This window comes from Schistocerca gregaria, chromosome X, assembly GCF_023897955.1.
Source record: "Schistocerca gregaria isolate iqSchGreg1 chromosome X, iqSchGreg1.2, whole genome shotgun sequence".
In the NCBI taxonomy this organism is placed as follows: domain Eukaryota; kingdom Metazoa; phylum Arthropoda; class Insecta; order Orthoptera; family Acrididae; genus Schistocerca; species Schistocerca gregaria.
This window is the reverse complement of record NC_064931.1, coordinates 599,510,663-599,532,132: the sequence shown is the minus strand read 5'-3', so window position 1 is coordinate 599,532,132 and position 21,470 is coordinate 599,510,663. Positions and strand designations below refer to the sequence as shown.

General features: G+C 44.6%; 1 protein-coding gene across 2 annotated transcripts in view; it reads right to left on the bottom strand.

The window, feature by feature from the left end:
- Window positions 1–21,470, bottom strand: part of LOC126298160 (alpha-aminoadipic semialdehyde synthase, mitochondrial) — a 237,990-nt gene that overhangs the window by 124,081 nt on the left and 92,439 nt on the right. For both annotated transcript variants that reach the window (XM_049989470.1, XM_049989469.1), the window contains exons 8-10: window positions 20,467–20,741; window positions 12,948–13,119; window positions 12,702–12,772 (exon numbers count right to left, since the gene is read on the bottom strand). In XM_049989470.1, coding sequence (XP_049845427.1) covers window positions 12,702–12,772; window positions 12,948–13,119; window positions 20,467–20,741 — 518 coding nt within the window. The remainder of the gene's footprint in view (window positions 1–12,701; window positions 12,773–12,947; window positions 13,120–20,466; window positions 20,742–21,470) is intronic.

Sequence of the window (21,470 nt, the reverse complement as noted above, 5' to 3'; positions counted from 1 at the left end):
TATTGCGACGACAATGCGTAATGTCTGGCACTGCAAGCACATGATGGAAACAGGTAGTATCAGATCAGTGATGTGTCACCAGTTCTGCATTACTATTAATACTACATGTATGCTAAGAATCTTCAGTTATACGTTAAATCCAAAACCAATAACTTGAGAGTAACAATATGGGACATCAATGTTGATCTGTGTCCACTAGCACAATTGACACCGAGTATAGCGTTAAAGCTCAAGGAAAAACTCAAGCGATTCTGTCTGGTCATTCTAAGGTCACTAGGCCGAAATTTCAGAATGCCTCCTCTGTCGTCCCAAATGGGTCAGACATAAATTTCCCATCCTTAGCTAAGAGTATAGGAGTGATTTTGAGGTGAAAACCTAACCTTTGTTTTGAAAACACATATATAACCTACAGTCTCATCTTTCCACACTCCTCAAAAATATAATAAGTTGTTCCTTTGAACCTATAAATTAAATCTGTACGAACACTTCTACTTCAAATAGATGAACACAGTGATGGCACACTTCAAGGACTTTCTCAAGAACCTCTTGACGCTTACAGTGATCATGACATACCTGTAAGGTTCGTTATTCTGATCACGGATATCCATCTTACGTGCAGTTATCCTGGCTACGTACTGGCAAGCACAGAGATTTCCACACACTTTGCTTAAAGTCTGAATAACATCTACAGTCACTCATATCTCTCCTCGATCTTATCGGAACAGCACAGTAGCAACACTCGTCCTTATCAGAGCAAAATACTGTCTGTTCCAGTCCATGACGAAGCTGAAGCCTTCTCCGTAGCAGGAACACGACCCTGCCATACTCTTCCTCACATTATCTAATAACTGACTTATATCTCCATACTTAGATGACAGCTAGTAACTTTCCTCTGAAAACAACAGCCGGCCGAAGTGGCCGTGCGGTTCTAGGCGCTGCAGTCTGGAACCGCGAGACCGCTACGGTCGCAGGTTCGAATCCTGCCTCGGGCATGGATGTGTGTGATGTCCTTAGGTCAGTTAGGTTTAAGTAGTTCTAAGTTCTAGGGGACTAATGACCTCAGAAGTTGAGTCCCCATAGTGCTCAGAGCCATTTTTTGAAAACAACAGTAACGTCTCTCCTAGATCGTGAACGCATCTCTACACCAATAGAACTGAACACCTTCCTTCACCATCCAAAAAACCAGAGCTGAAATAGTCTACCTTGGGACGTTCCGACGTTACTGATATGGGTAAGTATTCATACTTTAGTGTCAACGTCTATGATATCAGTATCGATGTCAAATATTCGATAAATTTATAACTTCGTAACAAGTGTCAGAGTATAGGTATCTGAAGTCTAGAATGAGATGTGAGAAAATCATCACATTTTACTAATAGTTTCATGAGAATTAATATGTATGCGGTGTCCATGTAGTACACAGGAAACGTAAGTTCAGTAATAAAAATTACATTCAATGTGCTGTCTATAACAAACGTATCAGGCTGCAGTACGTATACCAGCAACAGTAGTACATACCGACTACCTTGCAAAAGTGTTCAGTTAGTGATTGCTTCCTTGTGCTTTACTACTTGTGTTTGAGTTTCATTTTATATTCGAGTTAGTTCATAAAAATGTAGCATAATCATCAATTTTCGTCTTGTATTTTTAATAAGTCCAGTATTTTAAGTAAGTCCTTTTATATTAAATAAAATCCTAAAAATACACTCATGTTAAGAAGAAAGGGAACACCTTGAACGACTAGAGATAAGACGTTCATATTCACAGGTCATGTACATTACTATGTTCCGCAGAAATGGTTAGCATTTCAGTCACTTCGGTTCAGCGCTTGTCCTGTTGCCTAGTAGCCAAAGGATCCGCCATAAGCCCTGATACCTAGTTCCATGCCCAATGACATCGACGAGTATAAGGCACGAATGGCGTCCTGTGGTGTAGTCATCCATACTACACTCATCTTGTTCCAAAGTTTATCTGTGGTGGTTGGCATTGGGTCGTTTCGCCATATCCCACACATTTTCGATTGGCGACAAGTCTGGTGATCTGGCAGACCAGTGACACCAAGAAGGCTCGTGTTCGCGCAGCAACATGTGGTCGTGCATATCTTGCTGAACAATGGCGTCTGGTACGTTGAGCAGAAAGGGTATGGCTACAGGTCGCAGGATGTCGTTCACTTAGGTCACACTGGCCACAGTGCTCTGGACATGAACCAACTGTGATTTGTGGTTGTACCCAATAGCATCCCACACCTTAGGGTCTTGAACTGGCTCTGTATGTCTTGTGCAAATGTAGTAAATGTGATGCCGCTCCCCCTATCTACGGCGAGCCAAAACGCGGCCATCATTTTTTAAACACAGAACCCGGATTCGTCCGAAAACATTATCTGATGCCATTCTTGTTCCCAGTGACGTCCTTCCATACACTATTGCCGTCTAGCATATCTATGCACATTCCTCAAAGGTAGGGGGAGAAGTGGACGACGCGCACATAATCCAAGCCGTAATAAACGACGACGTACTGTCACCTCTGATAGTGTACGATGTGTTACATTGTTCCACTGTCGCGCCAGAGCTGAGGGCGACGCAGATCTGTCCTGCAATGCCAGTCAGATGAGGTGTCGATCTACTCGGAGGGAGGTGTGACTTAACCTATCTCGTCGTGTTCTGCGGCCTTCCGCGAACCATTCTGCACATATCCGTTGCAGTGCCGGAACACTTCATTCCACACGAGCTGCAATTTCTGCCCTCTTTCAAACTCACTGATCTGATAGTACGTTTCGTGCATACGTCTGCAAGGTATCTTGCACATTTTCTCAAGGCACACCGGTCCATAACCTTCGGTTTATAGCGACAATGGGAGAGAGACAGACGCATTTTAACGGTAGGTAGCGTTGCGCTACGATAGAGATGTTGACCTTGAACCCACAAGCCGACAAAATTCAAATGCTAATCTTTTCTGCAGAACATACTAATGTACATGTCCTGTGAATACTAACGTTCTATCTCTAGGTGTTCAATGTGTTCTGTTTTCTTGAACCTAAATGTAAGAAAACAATCAATATCTAGAGATACTCTCAGTATCGACAAATTTTAGAACTCACCGAAGTATTTTGTAGTTTCGTACTGCTGCCAAATATCGTATCGAATTTGGTATTGGAACGTCCCCAGGTCTACACTGATAAGCCAAAACATTATGAGAACTGCCCACCGCGACATTGGATGCCGCCTGGTGGCCTCGCGGGTATGTCATGCGGTAACAAAAGTATGTAAGCGGAGCAAACATTGACGGGGGAATACCCCAACGAAGATTTAGGGTGCAAATGGGGAAATCCATTGATATAAGCGACTTTGACAAAGGGCAGATTATTATTACGCAGAGCCTGTGAATAAGTATCTCGAAAACGGCGAAGTTGGTCGAATGTTCACGTGCTACTGTCGTGAGCATCTACGGAAAGAGGTAGAATGACAGTGAAACTACCATTAGGCGTTAAATTGTTGGACTTTCACAACTCTTTACAGAATGTGGGGTTCGGAGGCTTGTCTGCTCTGTAAAGTAGGATAGATGGTGACCCGTGGCATCTCTGCCGAAAGAGTACAATGTTGGTGTACGCACAAGTGTTTCGGAGCACACAGTTCATCGTACATTGTTGAATATGGCACTCCGCAGCAGACCACACCTACGTGTTCATATGTTGACCCAACGACATCGTCCATTAAGATTGCATTGGGCACCGTCCCATCGAGATTCCACAGTCAATCAATGGAAACGCGTCGCCTCTTCGGGCGAGTCAAGTTTTTGCTGCTCTTGGACGATGGTAGTTTCCACAAACGCTGTCATCAAGGTGAACGGCGGCTCGAAACGTGTAGCGCGCCAAGGACGCAGGCTTGCGGTAGCAGTACGAGCTATGGGAGACATTCTCCTGCACTTGCATGGGACCTGTAGTAGCAGTCAAAGACACGCTGACAGCTGCGAACCACCTGCATCCCTTCTTGCTTGATGTCTTCCCCGGCGGCGATGTTATCTTTCAGCTGTATAATTGTCCGTGTCTCGGAGCCGAAACAGTGCTACAGTGGTTTGAGGAGCATTATAGTGAAATCACGTTGATGCCTGGACGACCACATTCACCTGATATAGATCCTATGAAATCCATTTGAGGCGCTATCTGTCACCATCATCGCATACGCAACTCAGCGGCCCGTTATTTACGCAAATTACATGACCTCTGCGTAGACAGCTAAGAACACATACCCCCATAAATATATCAAAAAACTGTCGGATCCCTGATACGCAGAATCAGTGATTTATTTCGTTCCAAAGACGGACAAACAAGTTACTAAGCAGGTGGTCATAATGTTTTGGCTCATCAGCGTAAATAGTTATATAAAAGTTTTGTGAGTGTAAAAATCTAATGCGATATGGTGAAGGGATTCAAAGCACAGATCTGATTAGTTTAAACAAACAAATAAATTAAAAGCAAAAAATATTGCAGACCTGTTCGCGTAGCTTAATGGGGCAAGGAGGAGAATCAGTCTCGGATCGAATACACGTGCGATACGTTCATTGGACTAGGTACATATAGGTGTATATGTTGTTTTTAAGTGGTTTTTGACAGAAAGCGAATACCGAGCTCGTTCACCGTATACATTTCTTTATAGAAACACAGTGAAGAACATCTCGCCACAGTAACAAGATGCCAGTTCCACGATGTGCCAAGCATCAGCAGTAACTGGCTCAGGAAGGCAGAACAGTGACAAGAAAAACATTCGCCATCATTACTAATGAGAATTTCCACGAATAAAGATACATGACATGGATTTAATACGATATTTTCTTTTCATTGAATCTGCTTAACGATGAATTTAGGAAAACTGTGAACTACATGAAGTATTATATAGTTGTTTTACATAAAATAATAATTAGTAGCAATAAACCTGTATGCTTATAAACAAGGTAGGTTACTTTTTTCACGTACGCAGCTTCAGGTGCTTTAGGGAGGATATTTTTTGTTCCCACTTTTATAAGCACACGTAGAAGAGATTTCCTCTTCATCTAGAATTTTTGGAGGCCGGCGCTTATAAAATAAGCTTTGAATGTTGCAGTGACTATGTCGGGTGAGTAAACAATACTGTCAGATACGCTAGTGAAGAATAACGTAGAGCCTCCCCCCCCCCCCCTCCCCCCTGCCCGGCCCTTTTGTACCGAGGGGCCTACAATTAAAAAATACTGTTAGTTAAGAAATCATCAAATAGATTAGAGCAATATACGGATACTCCTCACATTTCCCAGACGTCAGATTCAATCATTCAATAATTTGTAGAACTCCACTTACAGTTAACAGAGACAATGATTTTCTATCATAAAGCACAGGAAAGGGCAGTTTCGCCTACACGCTGTTGAAGACCCTTTGCGATACATGACGCCTACGCTATAGGCAAACCTCCAAGCTAACTGGTGTTAGATTCTCGGCGTAGGAGAGGGCATTCTTTCCAACTCACTCAAGTACACTTATCGATCATACACTGAAGCGCAAAAGAAACTGGTATAGGCTTACATATTCAAATACGGAGATATATAAACAGGCAGAATACGGCGCTGCGGTCGGCAAAGTCTACATAAGACATTAAGTGTCTGGGGCAGTTTTTAGATCGGTTACTGCTGCTACAATGGAAGGTTATCAAGATTTAAGTGAGTTTGAACGTGGTGTTAAAGTCGGCGCACGAGCGATGGGACACAGCATCTCCGAGGTAGCGACGAAGTGGGGATTTCCCCGTACGACAATTTCAAGAGTGTAACGTGAATATTACGAATCCCGTAAAACATCAAATCTTCGACGTCCCTGCGGCCGGAAAAAGATCCTGCAAGAATCAACGACTACTGAAGAGAATCGTTCAGCGTGACAGAAGTGCAACCCTTCTGCAAATTGCTGCCGATTTTAATGCTGGGTCATCAACAAATGTCAGCGTGAGAACCTTTCAACGAAACATCATCGATATGGGCTTTCGGAGCCGAAGGCCACTCGTGTACCCTTGGCGACTGCACGACACAAAGCTTTACTCCTCGCCTGGGCCCATCGACACCGACATTGGACTGTTAATGACTGGAAATATGTAGCCTGCCTGGTCGAACGCGTCTCGTTTCAAATTGTATCGAGCGGATGGACGTGTACGGATATGGAGACAACCTCGTGAATCCATGGACTCTGCATGTCAGCAGGGAACTGTACATGCCGATGGAGGCTCTATAATGGTGTGGGGCATGTACAGTTAGAGTGATATGGGGCCCGTTATACGTCCAGATACGACTCTGACAGGTGACACGTATCCTGCCTGATCACCTGCGTTCATTCATGTCCATTGTGCATTCCAGCAGGACAATGCTGCACCCCTCAGGTACAGAATTGCTATATAGTGGCTCCAGGAACTCTCATCTGAGTTTAAACACTTCCGCTGGCCACCAGACTCCCCAGACATGAACATTGTTAAGCATATCTGGGATGCCTTGTAACGTGCTGTTCATAAGATATCTTCACCCCCTCGTACTCTTACGGATTTATGGACAGCCCTGCATGATTCGTGATCTCAGTTCCCTCCAGCAGTACTTCAGACATTAGTGCCACGTCGTGTTACGGCACTTCTGCGTGCTCACGGGGGCCCTACACGACATTAGGCAGATGTACCAGTTTCTTTGGCTCTTCAGTGTAATACAATAAGCTGACAAAAGTCATTTTATACCTCCTAATATTGTGTCGGTCCCCCTTTTGCCGAGCTAGTGCAGTATCTCAACGTATCTTGGACTAAACATGTCGTTGGAAGTCCTTTGCAGAAATACTGAGCCATGCTGCCTCCATAGCCAGCCGCAATTACGAAAGTGTTGCCGGTGCAGGATTTTGCGCACAAATATTCGATGGGATTCACGTCGGACTATCTTGCTGGCCAAATCATTTGCTGGAATTGTCCAGAACGTCCTTCAAACAATCGCGAACAATTGTGTCCCGGTGACAGGGCACATTGACATCGATAAAAATTCCATCGTTGTCTGGGAAAATCAAATCCACGAATGCCTGCAAATTGTCTCCAAGTAACCGAACATAACCATTTACAGTCAATCATTAGTTCAGTTGTACCAGAGGGGACGATGGGCGACACCACTGAATCATCGACGCTTTCGACTCCAGTTCCCAGAGGTGGTTCCAGCTTTCGTCATCTGCAACAATGTGCGCAAGGAACGTGTTGCCTTCAACACTGAAACGCGTCAGGTTCTTCAGGCTTTTTCTTCAGCATTCAGCACCCAGGGCATACACTGGCTGCAGAACTTACGGTAATCTAACTCCTGCCGGATAATGTGCTGCACGCTATCGACATTGATACATATCAGAATACTGATTAATAATTGATAATTATATATATATATATATATATATATATATATATACATATATATATATATACAATTCTGATTTTCAAGCTCGCGCGCGCGCGCACACACACACACACACACACACACACGTATATGCACTCCTGGAGATTGAAATAAAAACACCGTGAATTCATTGTCCCAGGAAGGGGAAACTTTATTGACACATTCCTGGGGTCAGATACATCACATGATCACACTGACAGAACCACAGGCACATAGACACAGGCAACAGAGCATGCACAATGTCGGCACTAGTACAGTGTATATCCACCTTTTGCAGCAATGCAGGCTGCTATTCTCCCATGGAGACGATCGTAGAGATGCTGGATGTAGTCCTGTGGAACGGCTTGCCATGCCATTTCCACCACCTAGCGCCTCAGTTGGACCAGCGTTCGTGCTGGACGTGCAGACCGCGTGAGACGACGCTTCATCCAGTCCCAAACATGCTCAATGGGGGACAGATCCGGAGATCTTGCTGGCCAGGGTAGTTGACTTACACCTTCTAGAGCACGTTGGGTGGTACGGGATACATGCGGACGTGCATTGTCCTGTTGGAACAGCAAGTTCCCTTGCCGGTCTAGGAATGGTAGAACGATGAGTTCGATGACGGTTTGGATGTATCGTGCACTATTCAGTGTCCCCTCGACGATCATCAGAGGTGTACGGCCAGTGTAGGAGATCGCTCCCCATACCATGATGCCGGGTGTTGGCCCTGTGTGCCTCGGTCGTATGCAGTCCTGATTGTGGCGCTCACCTGCACGGCGCCAAACACGCATACGACCATCATTGGTACCAAGGCAGAAGCGACTCTCATCGCTGAAGACGACACGTCTCCATTCCTCCCTCCATTCACACCTGTCGCGACACCACTGGAGGCGGGCTGCACGATGTTGGGGCGTGAGCGGAAGACGGCCTAACGGTGTGCGGGACCGTAGCCCAGCTTCATGGAAACGGTTGCGAATGGTCCTCGCCGATACCCCAGGAGCAACAGTGTCCCTAATTTGCTGGGAAGTGGCGGTGCGGTCCCCTACGGCACTGCGTAGGATCCTACGGTCTTGGCGTGGATCCGTGCGTCGCTGCGGTCCGGTCCCAGGTCGACGGGCACGTGCACCTTCCGCCGACCACTGGCGACAACATCGATGTACTGTGGAGACCTCACGCCCCACGTGTTGAGCAATTCGGTGGTACGTCCACCCGGCCTCCCGATTGCCCACTATACGCCCTCGCTCAAAGTCTGTCAACTGCACGTACGGTTCACGTCCACGCTGTCGCGGCATGCTACCAGTGTTAAAGACTGCGATGGAGCTCCGTATGCCACGGCAAACTGGCTGACACTGACGGCGGCGGTGCACAAATGCTGCGCAGCTAGCGCCATTCGACGGCCAACACCGCGGTTCCTGGTGTGTCCGCTGTGCCGTGCGTGTGATCATTGCTTGTACAGCCCTCTCGCAGTGTCCGGAGCAAGTATGGTGGGTCTGACACACCGGTGTCAATGTGTTCTTTTTTCCATTTCCAGGAGTGTATATATGATGAGGAGTCCCATACTTCTTTACAGAGCGTAGGGGGAGCGACGCGGGAGACCCGCGCCGCCTTAGTAGGCAAGGTCCCAGCGGAGGTGCCTTCCTCCGACCGTAGTGGGGATGAATGATGATGATTAAGACGACACCACACACCCAGTCATCTCGAGGCAGGAAAAATCCCTGACCCAGCCGGAAATCGAACCCGTGACCCCGTGCTCAGGAAGCGAGAACGCTACCGCGGGACCACCAGAGGGTCATAACAGCGTAATTTGAGAATTACGGCGTAAACTTTCGTGCGGGATCGATTGCTCGGGCTAATATCTTGCAAATATGTTTTTTTCTCCTCAAATAGTTCAAATGGCTCTGAGCACTATGGGACTTAACATGTTAGGTCATCAGTCCCCTAGAACTTAGAACTACTTAAACCTAACTAATCTAAGGACATTACACACATCCATGCCCGAGGCAGGATTCGAACCTGCGACCATAGCAGTCCCGCGGTTCCGGACTGCAGTGCCTAGAACCGCACGACTACCGCGGCCGGCTTTTTCCCTCAAATATGAAGCTGGGTTCGTGATGTTTCTTTGTTAGACCTAGCTTACATGAACTGTGAGCTTAATTGCAAAACAGGAAAATTTGTGACACTATTATGTCATGAGTGAACGAAATATTCCCATCTGACCTATGAGTCTCACAGTAGTTGAAAAGTGCACTGCGCAGGAGGCAGCGGTGATGGTATATGGTGTGCGCAGTGCACGTCGCGTTTTGTGCTCATACCCTTCTCGTTCTGTCGTTCACCCTCTTTGTCTTCCAAAGCGGTTCACAGACTTGGCAGGTTAGCTCATACCGTACTGCAGTCCGTCAGAACGGCTCTCACTAAAAGCTTCAGACTGACGTTCGTCAGAAAACGCACTTCACCGCAGTTACTAGGCTTTTTCCTGTTCGCTGCGGGATTGGAGGTTTTCCCCGTTCGGGGATAGGGTGTTGTGTCCTTACGTTCGTATCGTCAAAACTGGCATTCCGCTATTGAGATAGCTGGGTGGGCACGTCCCGAAAGCCAACAAAAAGAAAAAGCTGCCAGGGCAACAGCTCATGAGAAGCGGTAAATGTGGGTTCGAGTCCCAGTGCGGCACAAATTTTCAGCTTTCGCACAATGCCTTGTGCAACTGGAAGTCACGAATTCCCTTCCATCCGTTCTCTTTCATTCTCCATTCTTTATTTCTTATAAATGTTTTTATTTTGCTACTGTAATTTCAGGTTATATGCCACTGTCAAGCATCTACAAATTTATAATAGGACGTAAAGATTCGATGCCATGTTACGGCATAGCGATAGGTTAAAAATAACAACGTCCTTGTAGGGCTGTCTCATTCTGGCTGGTAACAGTGTAAACGGCTATTGTCAGTGACGCATGCTATTGTGTTACTTACATGTTTGTTGGCGTCTGTTAGTGTGGGGCAGGGAAAACAACGTAATTTCATTTCAAGAGGCTGTGGAAAGCCAGTCCCATGCAGTATTCTATTTCCCAGGAGTACTAGTGCTGTATGGAAGATATTCGGCAGCATAGTAAAAAAAGAATTATGAACAGATGTTGAATAAGTCCGCAGCAATATGAGTGTGTAGTGCATAAGAAAACTCCAGATATTCAAGGGAGGACAAGGCGCACTTGTTACAAAAAGTGGTGCTTGCGCGTTTCAAGGATGCTCCATACAATTTAGAGGATCTGCATGATAACGACCTACTATGCTATGCACATTACACTGCTCGCAACATAAATTACAGTAATTTGAAGGGAAGCAGTGGATGGTTTCATAACGTCGAACAGTGCTACAGAATTGGAAGACGTAAGATAACGAAATTTCGAACAGGAAACTGCGGAATCGGCCCGAAAATCTGTAGATGAAATAAACAAACTTATCCCATCGTTCAGTAAGGCATTTGCTTTCAACTCCAACCAATAGGGATTTGAAGAGGAAATGCATATGAAGGGAACCCTGGAAATTAGAGGCACCAAGAGAATTGTATCAAGATCAACTAACATCAATGCTTTAACACATTCGTATACAGTTATGCCGACAGTTAATCTGGATGGTAAATTGGCTGGAAAGTTATTTATTGTGTTGCGAGATGTTGCAGGTGTTAATGACCCCTACGATTGTTTCTCGTGTGCGTGATCTTGCGATGGCAGTAAGGAATATTTACCTCACAGCAAGCAAGAGTCGGAACGTTGTCGAAAGAGAACTACAGCTGTGGTATGAGCATTGTTTTTGGCTAATTGCTGGTCAAAATAACCTGCTTATGCTTGGTGTGCGTGTAAAAAGCGAACTGTTTAAAAAAAACTGTTCCTCCCGAAAAGTGTGTGACAATGCAGTTCGTACCACCTGAAATCACTAGACATATTCAGGCTCTGAATGTTTGTTTTTTGTTATTTCCGTGTCTATAAAACATATTATTGCACTATCTGCACCTATACCTTAAGGGATAGACAGTTTCGCAGTAAGTTCTACGACAAACTGTTCCGCATTCGGTTGCATGCCATCACATTCCATCAGTTCTCATCACCCAGTTACACCACCATCATACTATATGCATTCTTTAAGAGTGGATACCTAGTTGAACGTCCTGTGCTGCCAAGCAGTTCGCCTTCGATCTTGAGTACGAAACTTTGTGATCATTGTGGCACGCTATTTTTCATTCGGTGTTCTTGGTGCAAGTTAATGGTTTTTTTGAACATTTCTTAAATTTCGACGATGTCCATATTGTGAAGTGTAATACATACGTCCCACAGAAGATTGATCCCTGCAACTCCCAGACACTCCTTTTATGTCGCCCTCGTGATGTATATGGTGAGTCTTCAGCAGCTAATATTATTCCTGTCATAATTGTTAACACAACACTTTGAAACGAGCCTTACTAAATACTGAACTTGTGACCTCGCAGTCCGCACAGCTTGTTTAGTGCAGCGGTAATAAACTACACACGCAAACCACCCTCGCGAGTAAATATATTTGTTAGTGAATACTGTATTAAAATCCTTACAATACTCCGTCCGAACAGGCCTCGGTAAGGCCAACGGTACTGACCGACCGCCGCGTCATCCTCAGCCGACAGGCATTACTGGCTGCGCATGTGGTCAGCAAACCATTCTCCCACCCATTGTCAGTTTTCGTGACCGGAGCCGCTACTTCGCAGTCAAGGAGCTTCTCAGTTCGCCTTACAGGGGCTGAGTTCACTCCGTTTGCCTTGCCAACAGCGCTCAAAGAATCGGATAGTCACCCATCCAAGTGCTAGCCAAGCCCGACAGCGCCTAACTTCGGTGATCCGTTGGAAACCGGTAACAAGCCGTTGTCAAGATCCCTATACCAGTTCCTGAGATTATAACGTACAGATAGAAAAAGGCAGGGGCGGGGGCTTTAATTTGTAATATGTCTGCATCATTAGAAATAGTTTATTATACAATATTTGCTGTCTATATATGGTATAGAAACTTTTTGAATTTTCATTTTTTTAAAGATTCTGACAATTCTAAATACTATTAAAAGAGATTAGTCTTTAAGATGTTTATGCTGATCCAGAAAATTATTAATGAAAGCTCGGCTTTTGTTATATCTACAAAAAACTGCTTATTAAAAAAAAGTTTTTATCCCTGTTAACATTTTTCCAAAATTAACTCACTCATATATTTAGGCATAAAGGGAAATATGGTTTTGTGTTTGAGGCGAGAACTGAATTCAAAATAGAAGAAATGTATAACACAGAACTGTTTACCTGTTCTTCTCGCGTAAGTCGATGATGTATTCGAAATTTTTCGTAAGCTTCCCGTTGCTTGCGATGATGGCCTGTAAGAAAAATTAATCGATATTATTTTACTGTATGCAGTAAAACCAGTTAGAAAGTAGTATCGTACAATTGAGAGCGCTTGTTGACGTAGACAATGTGTCCGTTTATGTTAACCTACTTGGCGTCACTAAAAGATACGCCATAAAAAATCATCGCTTGCTGATATTTACTCACCCCATAGACAGCGGGCGAGAAGTTGTGCTCTTCGAGAGGCGCTCGGGCGTTCGACTGCAAAATATCGTACGTAAAAGGATACAGTAGGTCCCCAAAGAAATCTGTGGACTCTCGAGGTAGCTGCGTTGGCATATTGTCGATGGAGCAGACCAGCACTCCTGGCCCTTTGAAGCTGGAAAAATAACTGAGAATTAGAAGAGCGACTGAAAATCTGCAGTAACTAGTAAACTTTTGTCGATATTGCAAGTTGTAAGGAGCAACACGAGAAACTGCCAAGGGGGAAAACAGTCTGCTTTCAGTAGACGAGGGCCATTTGTAAATATCTCTACTATTGTTCGACCTGTTAGGTAATGCGTTACAGTCTTTGAAAATAGCATATGGCATTTAAGGACGTTGACAAAATGGGCAGTATCGAAAGGAGGCGAGTGGCATATTTATGAGCTGCCGAGGTAGCATTTACAACTGAAAGTGAGAAAAGACTGAATATTAGTAAAAGAAAAATTTTTAAGGTACGGACTTAACAAAAATAAGTTTTCACTCCGTAAGCAAGAAAAAAAGGGTGTGAGGAAATAAACTAGGGGCTGCTTTAGGTATCGCCGAACACCAGGATCACTTATCTACAAATATCACCCCAAAAACAGGATCAGGAAAAATAAAGACAAGAAAGTAAAAAGTGTGAAGAATAAAACGACAAAAGTATCATCTATAGGTAAATGCAGTTCAGATTCACTGCAAATGGATGAAATATGAATATAAGCCGCTTCTCTTAGCTTCTTTAATATATTATTTTTAAGCAGTTGAGAGTTAATGGCCTACAATGGCCGTTTGCCATGGTGCGGCTTGCACCTCTGAGCCTTGTCATTCCCCATAATTCTCTTTGCGTGGTTTTATTGTATCGCAAGTATTCGGTCGTCATAGTCTCGTCTGTGGTGCCCCACTGGAAGGTGAGGTTGCCATTTGCACAGGAGAGTCTATCTGAGTGGCATCCATGTAAAAAAATGGTTCAAATGGCTCTAAGCACTATGGAACTCAACATCTGAGGTCATCAGTCCCCTAGCCTTGGAACTACTAAAACCTAACTAACCTAAGTACATCACACACATCCATGACCGTGGCCGGATTCGAACCTCCGGCCGCAGCAGTAGCGAGGTTCCGGACGGAAGTGCCTAGAACCGCTCGCCAACAGCGGCCGGTTGCATCTCTGTACCTTACACCCCAAGCTTGATTATATGGTGAGGAGAAAGACTATGGATTTTTACCTGCTGTTAGAATGAGAAGAAACCCTGGTTGGGCAGCTTGGTCAAAATTAAGAAGAATGAAAGGTTAGAGTTAAACGTCCTGTTAACGACAAAATTGTTAGAGACGGAGTAAAAGCTTGAAACTGGGAAAGACCGGGAATGAAATCACGTGTATGCTACTCAAATGGATCATCTTAGCATTTACCTTAAAAATTATAGAAACTACGGAAAGCCTAAACTTTGATGGCAGGACAAGAATTTGAACCGCCATTCTCTCGAATGAGACTTCTGTGTATTATACAGCGCCACTTCGCTGGGTGTGTCGAATGGAGTCGAGGCGAGGCGTCAGCAGATGGCAGCAATTCAAACTCAGAAGGAGAGGGCGCTAGCTAGTTACATATCCCTTTTGCTGTTGTCTTTATCTCCCCCACCTTCTCCTTTTCCTTAAGCACATCCGCACACTATATACTGTCCGCCGCCTTGATCCCCCTCACCCCCTGGTGTCGCCCTTCCTCTCCACCCCCAACCAGTTGCCGTGCATTTACCGTAGTGTCTCACCCTCTCTCCATCTCCACACCCTCCATCTCCTTTCCCAACACAACTTCCACCGTCTACCCCTCCCGGATGATGAGCTTCGCCCTGACATCTACCCTTCCTACCAACTCTAACCCCATCTTCCTGCCTCCTCCTCAGGGTCCCTCTCCTCCCCCTCCCTCCTCCTGAGCGGCTTCCCCCTCCTCCTCCCCCTCCATCTCTTGTGCCTCCTTTCAGTGTCTCTGCGCTCCCTCCTGCCCTGTCTTCCCTCTTCCTCTCCCACCCCATGTGTCTCCTGCCTCTTCGTGAACCCACTGATGCCTCTCCTCTCTTCATACCGCAGCTTCCCCAGCTGCCCCATGCTCTCCCCTCCTTTTCCGTCCTCTCTGACCTTTCCCTAGACAGGTCCCACCTGGCAGTTTTATTCTTCATCGTGTGTGCTCCAAGTGGGTTTTAAGTGTGTTGTTCCAGAGTGTTTTTAATACTGTGGCCGACTTTTAACCTGTGCAAGCGCATTCAGTGTCTTCTCTGTGTTTTACGAATTGCCAACTGTGTTTTTTAACTTTCTGGTGACTTTTTAACTGTCCCCCATGAACGTCTCCAAGTCAGTGTATTTTTACCTCCATTTTCTCCCCTTACTCTGTTTTATGTTCCCCTTTTTTATCTCCTTATGTACGTATCATTTTATTTTTGTTTTAGTTGTCATGCCCATATGGGGCACGGGAATGAAATCACAATAAAAAAAATTGTCTTTATCCTGTAGCATCAGCTTCTAAACTCGTTTCTGCACCCGGAAAGTTAAAGCAACTCCGCTCAGTCACTACGACGTGCGCTTGTGATCACTACTCCCTGTTATCCACTGGATCGCGACCTCATTCGAAACGCAGTCTGCCCTCGTTGCACACCCGGAAGGATAATATCACAGAATTCTGTGCAACAATGCTTCGCTGGCCGAAGTGGCCGAGCGGTTCTAGGAGCTACAGTGCGGAACCGCACGACCACTACGGTCGCAGGTTCGAATCCTGCCTCGGGCATGGATGTGTGTGATGTCCTTAGGTTAGTTAGGTTTAAGTAGTTCTAAGTTCTAGGGAACTGATGACTTTAGCAGATAAGTCCCATAGCGCTCATAACAAAAAAAATGCTTATTGCAAATACAGTTTATTCGAGGGGAGCATCCACATTTGTATCTCTTAACGATAGTCGAATGGGACAGTCTAGTGTCAGCACACTAATTTTACAATGATTTGCAGATCAATAGAGAATCGATCTCTTGAAGAGAATTTAGAGTCTTGCTCGCAGTGTGCCAGTAGAAATGTTTTGATTTTTATTTACGAACTAGACCACCTTATCATGTACCAGACATCATTAAAAAGGCTGCATTTGCACTCATTTCTGCTTAAGTACGTGACATACTCATTGCCACATATCCCAGCAATTGGATCGGAAGAGGATGTTCAGCTGAATGATCACCTCGCTTCTCTGATATGACCCCTCGATTTTTTTATCTGGGGCATACTAAAAGCCTCGTCTATGTGATACCAGTTTCTGGCGAAGAAAAGGGAACTTCTTTGCCGGGATACTTGCAGTATCTAATGAGATTCATTCGATGCCTGATGTAGTTGATAGAATGCGCCAGAATTCCCAACGAAGTTACTGCCTACGTTGAATGTGGTGTTTGCAATTTTTAACACCTTGTCTAATGTACAACATTGTTGGAAACAGTACATTATTTTTGTTGAACTTAAGGCGCGTGGGGATTGATTGTCCTTGTTGTTACTGACACTCCAAAGCTTTCACGGACTGAGACCATAGTTCCTGTTTCAAAGTTGTCGTATTTCGACTCCTCTGTCATTTCCTATCTCCACCTATTTATGACAGAAGAAGAAATTCGAATGTGATGAGCCTCGACGCACTCGAATAAGAACTAAACTAATACCAAAACGCTACATTTTAATTTGTACGTTTTCACATGAGCTTTATTCGATGTATAAGAGAATCAGCCCCCCTCTACACATGAACCATGGACCTTCCTGTTGTTGGGCAGGCTTGCGTGCCTCAGCGATACAGATAGCCCTACCGTAGGTGCAACTACAACGGAGGGGTATCTGCTGAGAGGTCAGACAAACGTGTAGTTCCTGAAGACGGGCAGCACTTTTTCACGGGCAACAGTCTGTATGATTGACTGATCTGACCTTGTAACATCAACCAAAACGGCCTTGCTGTGCTGGTACTGCGAACGGCTGAAAGCAAGGGGGAACTACAGCCGTAATACTTCCCGAGGGTATGCAGCTGATGACGTCCTCTTGGGTAAAATATTCCGGACGTAAAATAGTCCCCCATTCGGATTTCCGGGCGGGGACTACTCAGGAGAACGTCGTTACCAGGAGAAACAAAACTGCCGTTCTACGGCTCGGAGCGTGGACTGTCGGATCCATTAATCGGGCAGGAAGATTGGAAAATTTAAAAAGGGAAATGGATAGGTTAAAGTTAGATATAATGGGAATTAGTGAAGTTCGGTAGCAGGAGAAACAAGACTTCTGATCAGGCAAACAAAGGGGTATAAATACAAAGTCAAATAACGGTAATGCAGAAGTAGGTTTAATAATGAATAAAAAAATAGGAACACGGATACGTTGCTACGAACAGCATAGTGAACGCATTATTGTAGTCAATATTGACACGAAGCTCACGCCTACCACAGTAGTATAAGTTAAATGCCAACTAGCTCCGCAGATGATGAAGAGCTTGAAGAAATGTATGATGCGATAAAATGAATTATTCAGATAGTTAATCATCATCATCATCATCATTTAAGACTGATTATGCCTTTCAGCGTTCAGTCTGGAGCATAGCCCCCTTATAAAATTCCTCCACGATCCCCTATTCAGTGCTAACATTGGTGCCTCTTCTGATGTTAAACCTATTACTTCAAAATCATTCTTAACCGAATCCAAGTACCTTCTCCTTGGTCTGCCCCGACTTCTCCTACCCTCTACTGCTGAACCCATGAGTCTCTTTGGTAACCTTGCTTCTCCCATGCGTGTAACATGACCCCACCATCTAAGCCTATTCGCCCTGACTGCTACATCTATAGAGTTCATTCCCAGTTTTTCTTTGATTCCCTCATTGTGGACACCCTCCTGCCATTGTTCCCATCTACTAGTATCTGCAATCATCCTAGCTACTTTCATATCCGTAACCTCAACCTTGTTGATAAGGTAACCTGAATCCACACAGCTTTCGCTCCCATGCAACAAAGTTGGTCGAAGGATTGAACGGTGCACATATAACTTAGTCTTCGTACTGACTTCCTTCTTGCAGAAGAGAGTACATCGTAGCTGAGCTCTCACTGCATTAGCTTTGCTACACCTCGCTTCCAGTTCTTTCACTATGTTGCCATCCTGTGAGAATATGCATGCTAAGTACTTGAAACCGTCCACCTGTTCTAACTTTGTTCCACCTATTTGGCACTCAATCCGTTTATATTTCTTTCCCACTGACAATACTTTCGTTTTGGAGATGCTAATCTTCATACCATAGTCCTAACCAGATAGTTAAGGGAGACGAAAAATTAATAGTCATGAGGGACAGGAATTCGATAGTAGGAACGGGAAGAGAGGGAAAAGTAGTAGGTGAATATGGACTGTGAGAAAGGAATGAAGGAGGAAGCCGACTGGTAGAATTTTGCACAGAGCATACCTTTATCATAGCTAACGCTTGGCTTAAGAATCATGAAAGAACGCAGTATACATGGAAGAGGCCTGGAGACACAGGAAGATTTCAGACAGATTATATAATGATAAGACAGAGATTCAGGGACCAGGTTTTAAACTGTAAGACATTTCCAGGGGCAGATGTAGACTCTGGCCACAATTTATCGATTATGAACTGTAATTAAAACTGAAGAAACTGCAAAAAGGTAGTAATATAAGAAGAAGGGGACCTGGATAAACTGAAGGATCGAAAGGTTTTAGAGTGTTTCAGAGAGAGCATTAGGGAAAGGTTGACAAAAACAGTGGAAAGGAAAATCGTAGAAAAAGAATGGGTAGCTTTGAGTGATGAAATAGTGAAAGCAGCAGAGGATCAAGTAGCTAAAAAGATGAGGGCTAGTAGAAAACCTTGGGTAACAGAAGAGATATTGAATTTAATTAATGAAAGGAGAAAATATAAAAATGCAGTAAATGAAACAGGCAAAAATGAATACAAATTCTCAAAAATGTGATCGACAGGAAGTGCAAAAGGCTAAGCAGGGATGGCTAGAGGACAGATTTAAGGCGCTGCAGTCATGGACTGTGCGGCTGGTCCTGGCGGAGGTTCGAGTCCTCCCTCGGGCATGGGTGTGTGTGTTTGTCCTTAGGATAATTTATTTTAAGTAATGTGTAAGCTTAGGGGCTCATGATCTTAGTAGTTAAGTCCCATAAGATTTCACACACTTTTTTTTTTACTGGAATACTCTATTTCAAATTCTGAAAGTGGCAGGTGTCAAATAGAGGGAGCGAAAGGCTATTTGCAATTTGTACAGAAACCAGATGGCAGTAATAGTTGAGGGCCATGAAAGAGAAGCAGTGGTTGAGAAGGGAGTGAGACAGGGTTGTAGCCTATCCCCAATGTTATTTAATCTGTATACTGAGCAAGCAGTAAAGGAAATAAAAGAAAACTTTTGAGTAGGAATTAAAATTCAAGGAGAAGAAATGAAAACTTTGAAGTTTCCTGACGACATTGTAATTCTCTCAGAGACAGCAAAGGATCTGGAAGAGCAGCTGAACGCAATGGACAGTGTCTTGAAAGGAGGATATAAAATGAACATCAACAAAATAAAAACATGGGTAATGGAATGTAGTCGAATTAAATCATGTGATGCTGCGGGAATTAAATTAGTAAATAATACACTTAAAGTAGTAAATGAGTTTTGCTATTTGGGGAACAAAATAACTGATGATGGTTGAAGTAGAGAGGATATAAAATGCAGACTGGTTATAGCAAGGAAAGCGTTTCTGAAGAAGATTAATTTTTTAACGTCGATTATAGATTTAAGGTTTAGGAAGTCTTTTCTGAAAGTATTTCTATGGAGTGTAGCCATGTATGGAAGTGAAACATGGACGATAAACAGGTCAGACAAGAAGAGAATAGAAGCTTTCGAAATATGGTGCTACAGAAGAATACTGAAGATAAGATGGTTAGATCATGTAACTAATGAGGAGGTATTGAATAGAATTGGGGAGAAGAGAAATCTGTGGCACAACTTGACTAGAAGAAGGGTTCAAATGGCTCTGAGCACTATGGGGCTTAACATCTGATTTCATCAGTCCTGTAGACTTAGAACTACTTAAATCTAACTAACCTGAGGATATCACACATATCCATGCCCGAGGCAGGATTCGAATCTGCGACCGTAGCAGTAAGGCGATTCCGACCACAACGCCCGGCTACTAGAAGAAGGGATCGGTTGGTAGGACATGTTCTGATTTCTCAAGGGATCACCAGTTTAGTACTGGAGGGCAGCGTGGAGGGTAAGAATCGTAGAGGGAGACCAAGAGATGAATACACTAAGCAGATTTAGAAGGATGTAAGTTAAAGTAGTTATTAGGAGATGAATAGGCTTCCACAGGGTAGAGTAGCATGCAGAGCTGCGTCAAACCAATCTCTGGACTGAAGCCCACAACAACAACAAGAGAATCAAACACCTCATTCTGTATAACCAGGAGCTTACTGCTCGTTCAGTAGATGGTGCAGTGAGGACTGCTTACCTTTTGGTGTCCTTGTTACGATCTGCATCATAGAGGCAGAAGGGTGTATCGATAGTAGTGCACTCGTTCATGAACTCTATGGAACCGCCGGGGTCTGCGCTGATGTCGCAGATGGCGAGCATTCGGTGCGGCAGCGCGGGGGAGCCCACGGAGCTCTGGATCCACGGTGTGTCGGCGGGCCGCAGCAGGAACTTGGCGTCCGGGATCGTCAGCAGCTTCGGAGACCCCACCGCCCAGTAGATGCCGTTGATGATCACCGACGCGTACGGCGCTATCTGTAGCATCACATTACCAATATGAGTGCTCGACCGCTCGAAACATGGTGCTTTGTAAAAGTTATACTTTGTTTCCAGCTGTTTCCTAAGAATGCCTAAGAAGCTTGATTGTCTACACGTTGCTTTAGTTTCCAATTCTGCATGACAATGAACACACGCTTACAGTGGTAACGCAGGTGCCGTACTGCATGTTTATCTCTCCTCTCCAGAATATCCTCTACACTGCTGATGAGACTGAATTACCTCATTTCGTTCACCTTCCACAATACCACTTTCCTATCCCATTATCCAACTAGCCAAAAATCACAACGGGCCATCCAACAGCCAGTTTACCCCCTGTTGAAATTAGTGGTCCTAATGATAAACCATTCCCAAATCCAGGCTATAATCATATAAGAACCACGGTCAGCTTCCATTCCAATGACGCATGCCTAACCATTTATGACTGTTCTATTCACTTAACCAACAAGCTAAAATGCATTGGACTAATAATTCACTGTTAACTAACATGAGAGCCCCATCTACTAAGCATACAACAAAAAGTCTACAGTAAACTAAAACTACTCAAAGTACTAACTGGCTGTACAAGGGGTTGCGTTCCTCAACCATTCTCCACACCTACATACCCTTGATCTGACCAGTCTTCCCCTACGCCATTGTCGCCTTCCGTTGTGCTTACCGCAACCGATTATCCTCCCCTAATTCAATCCTTTACCATCTCATCAAATT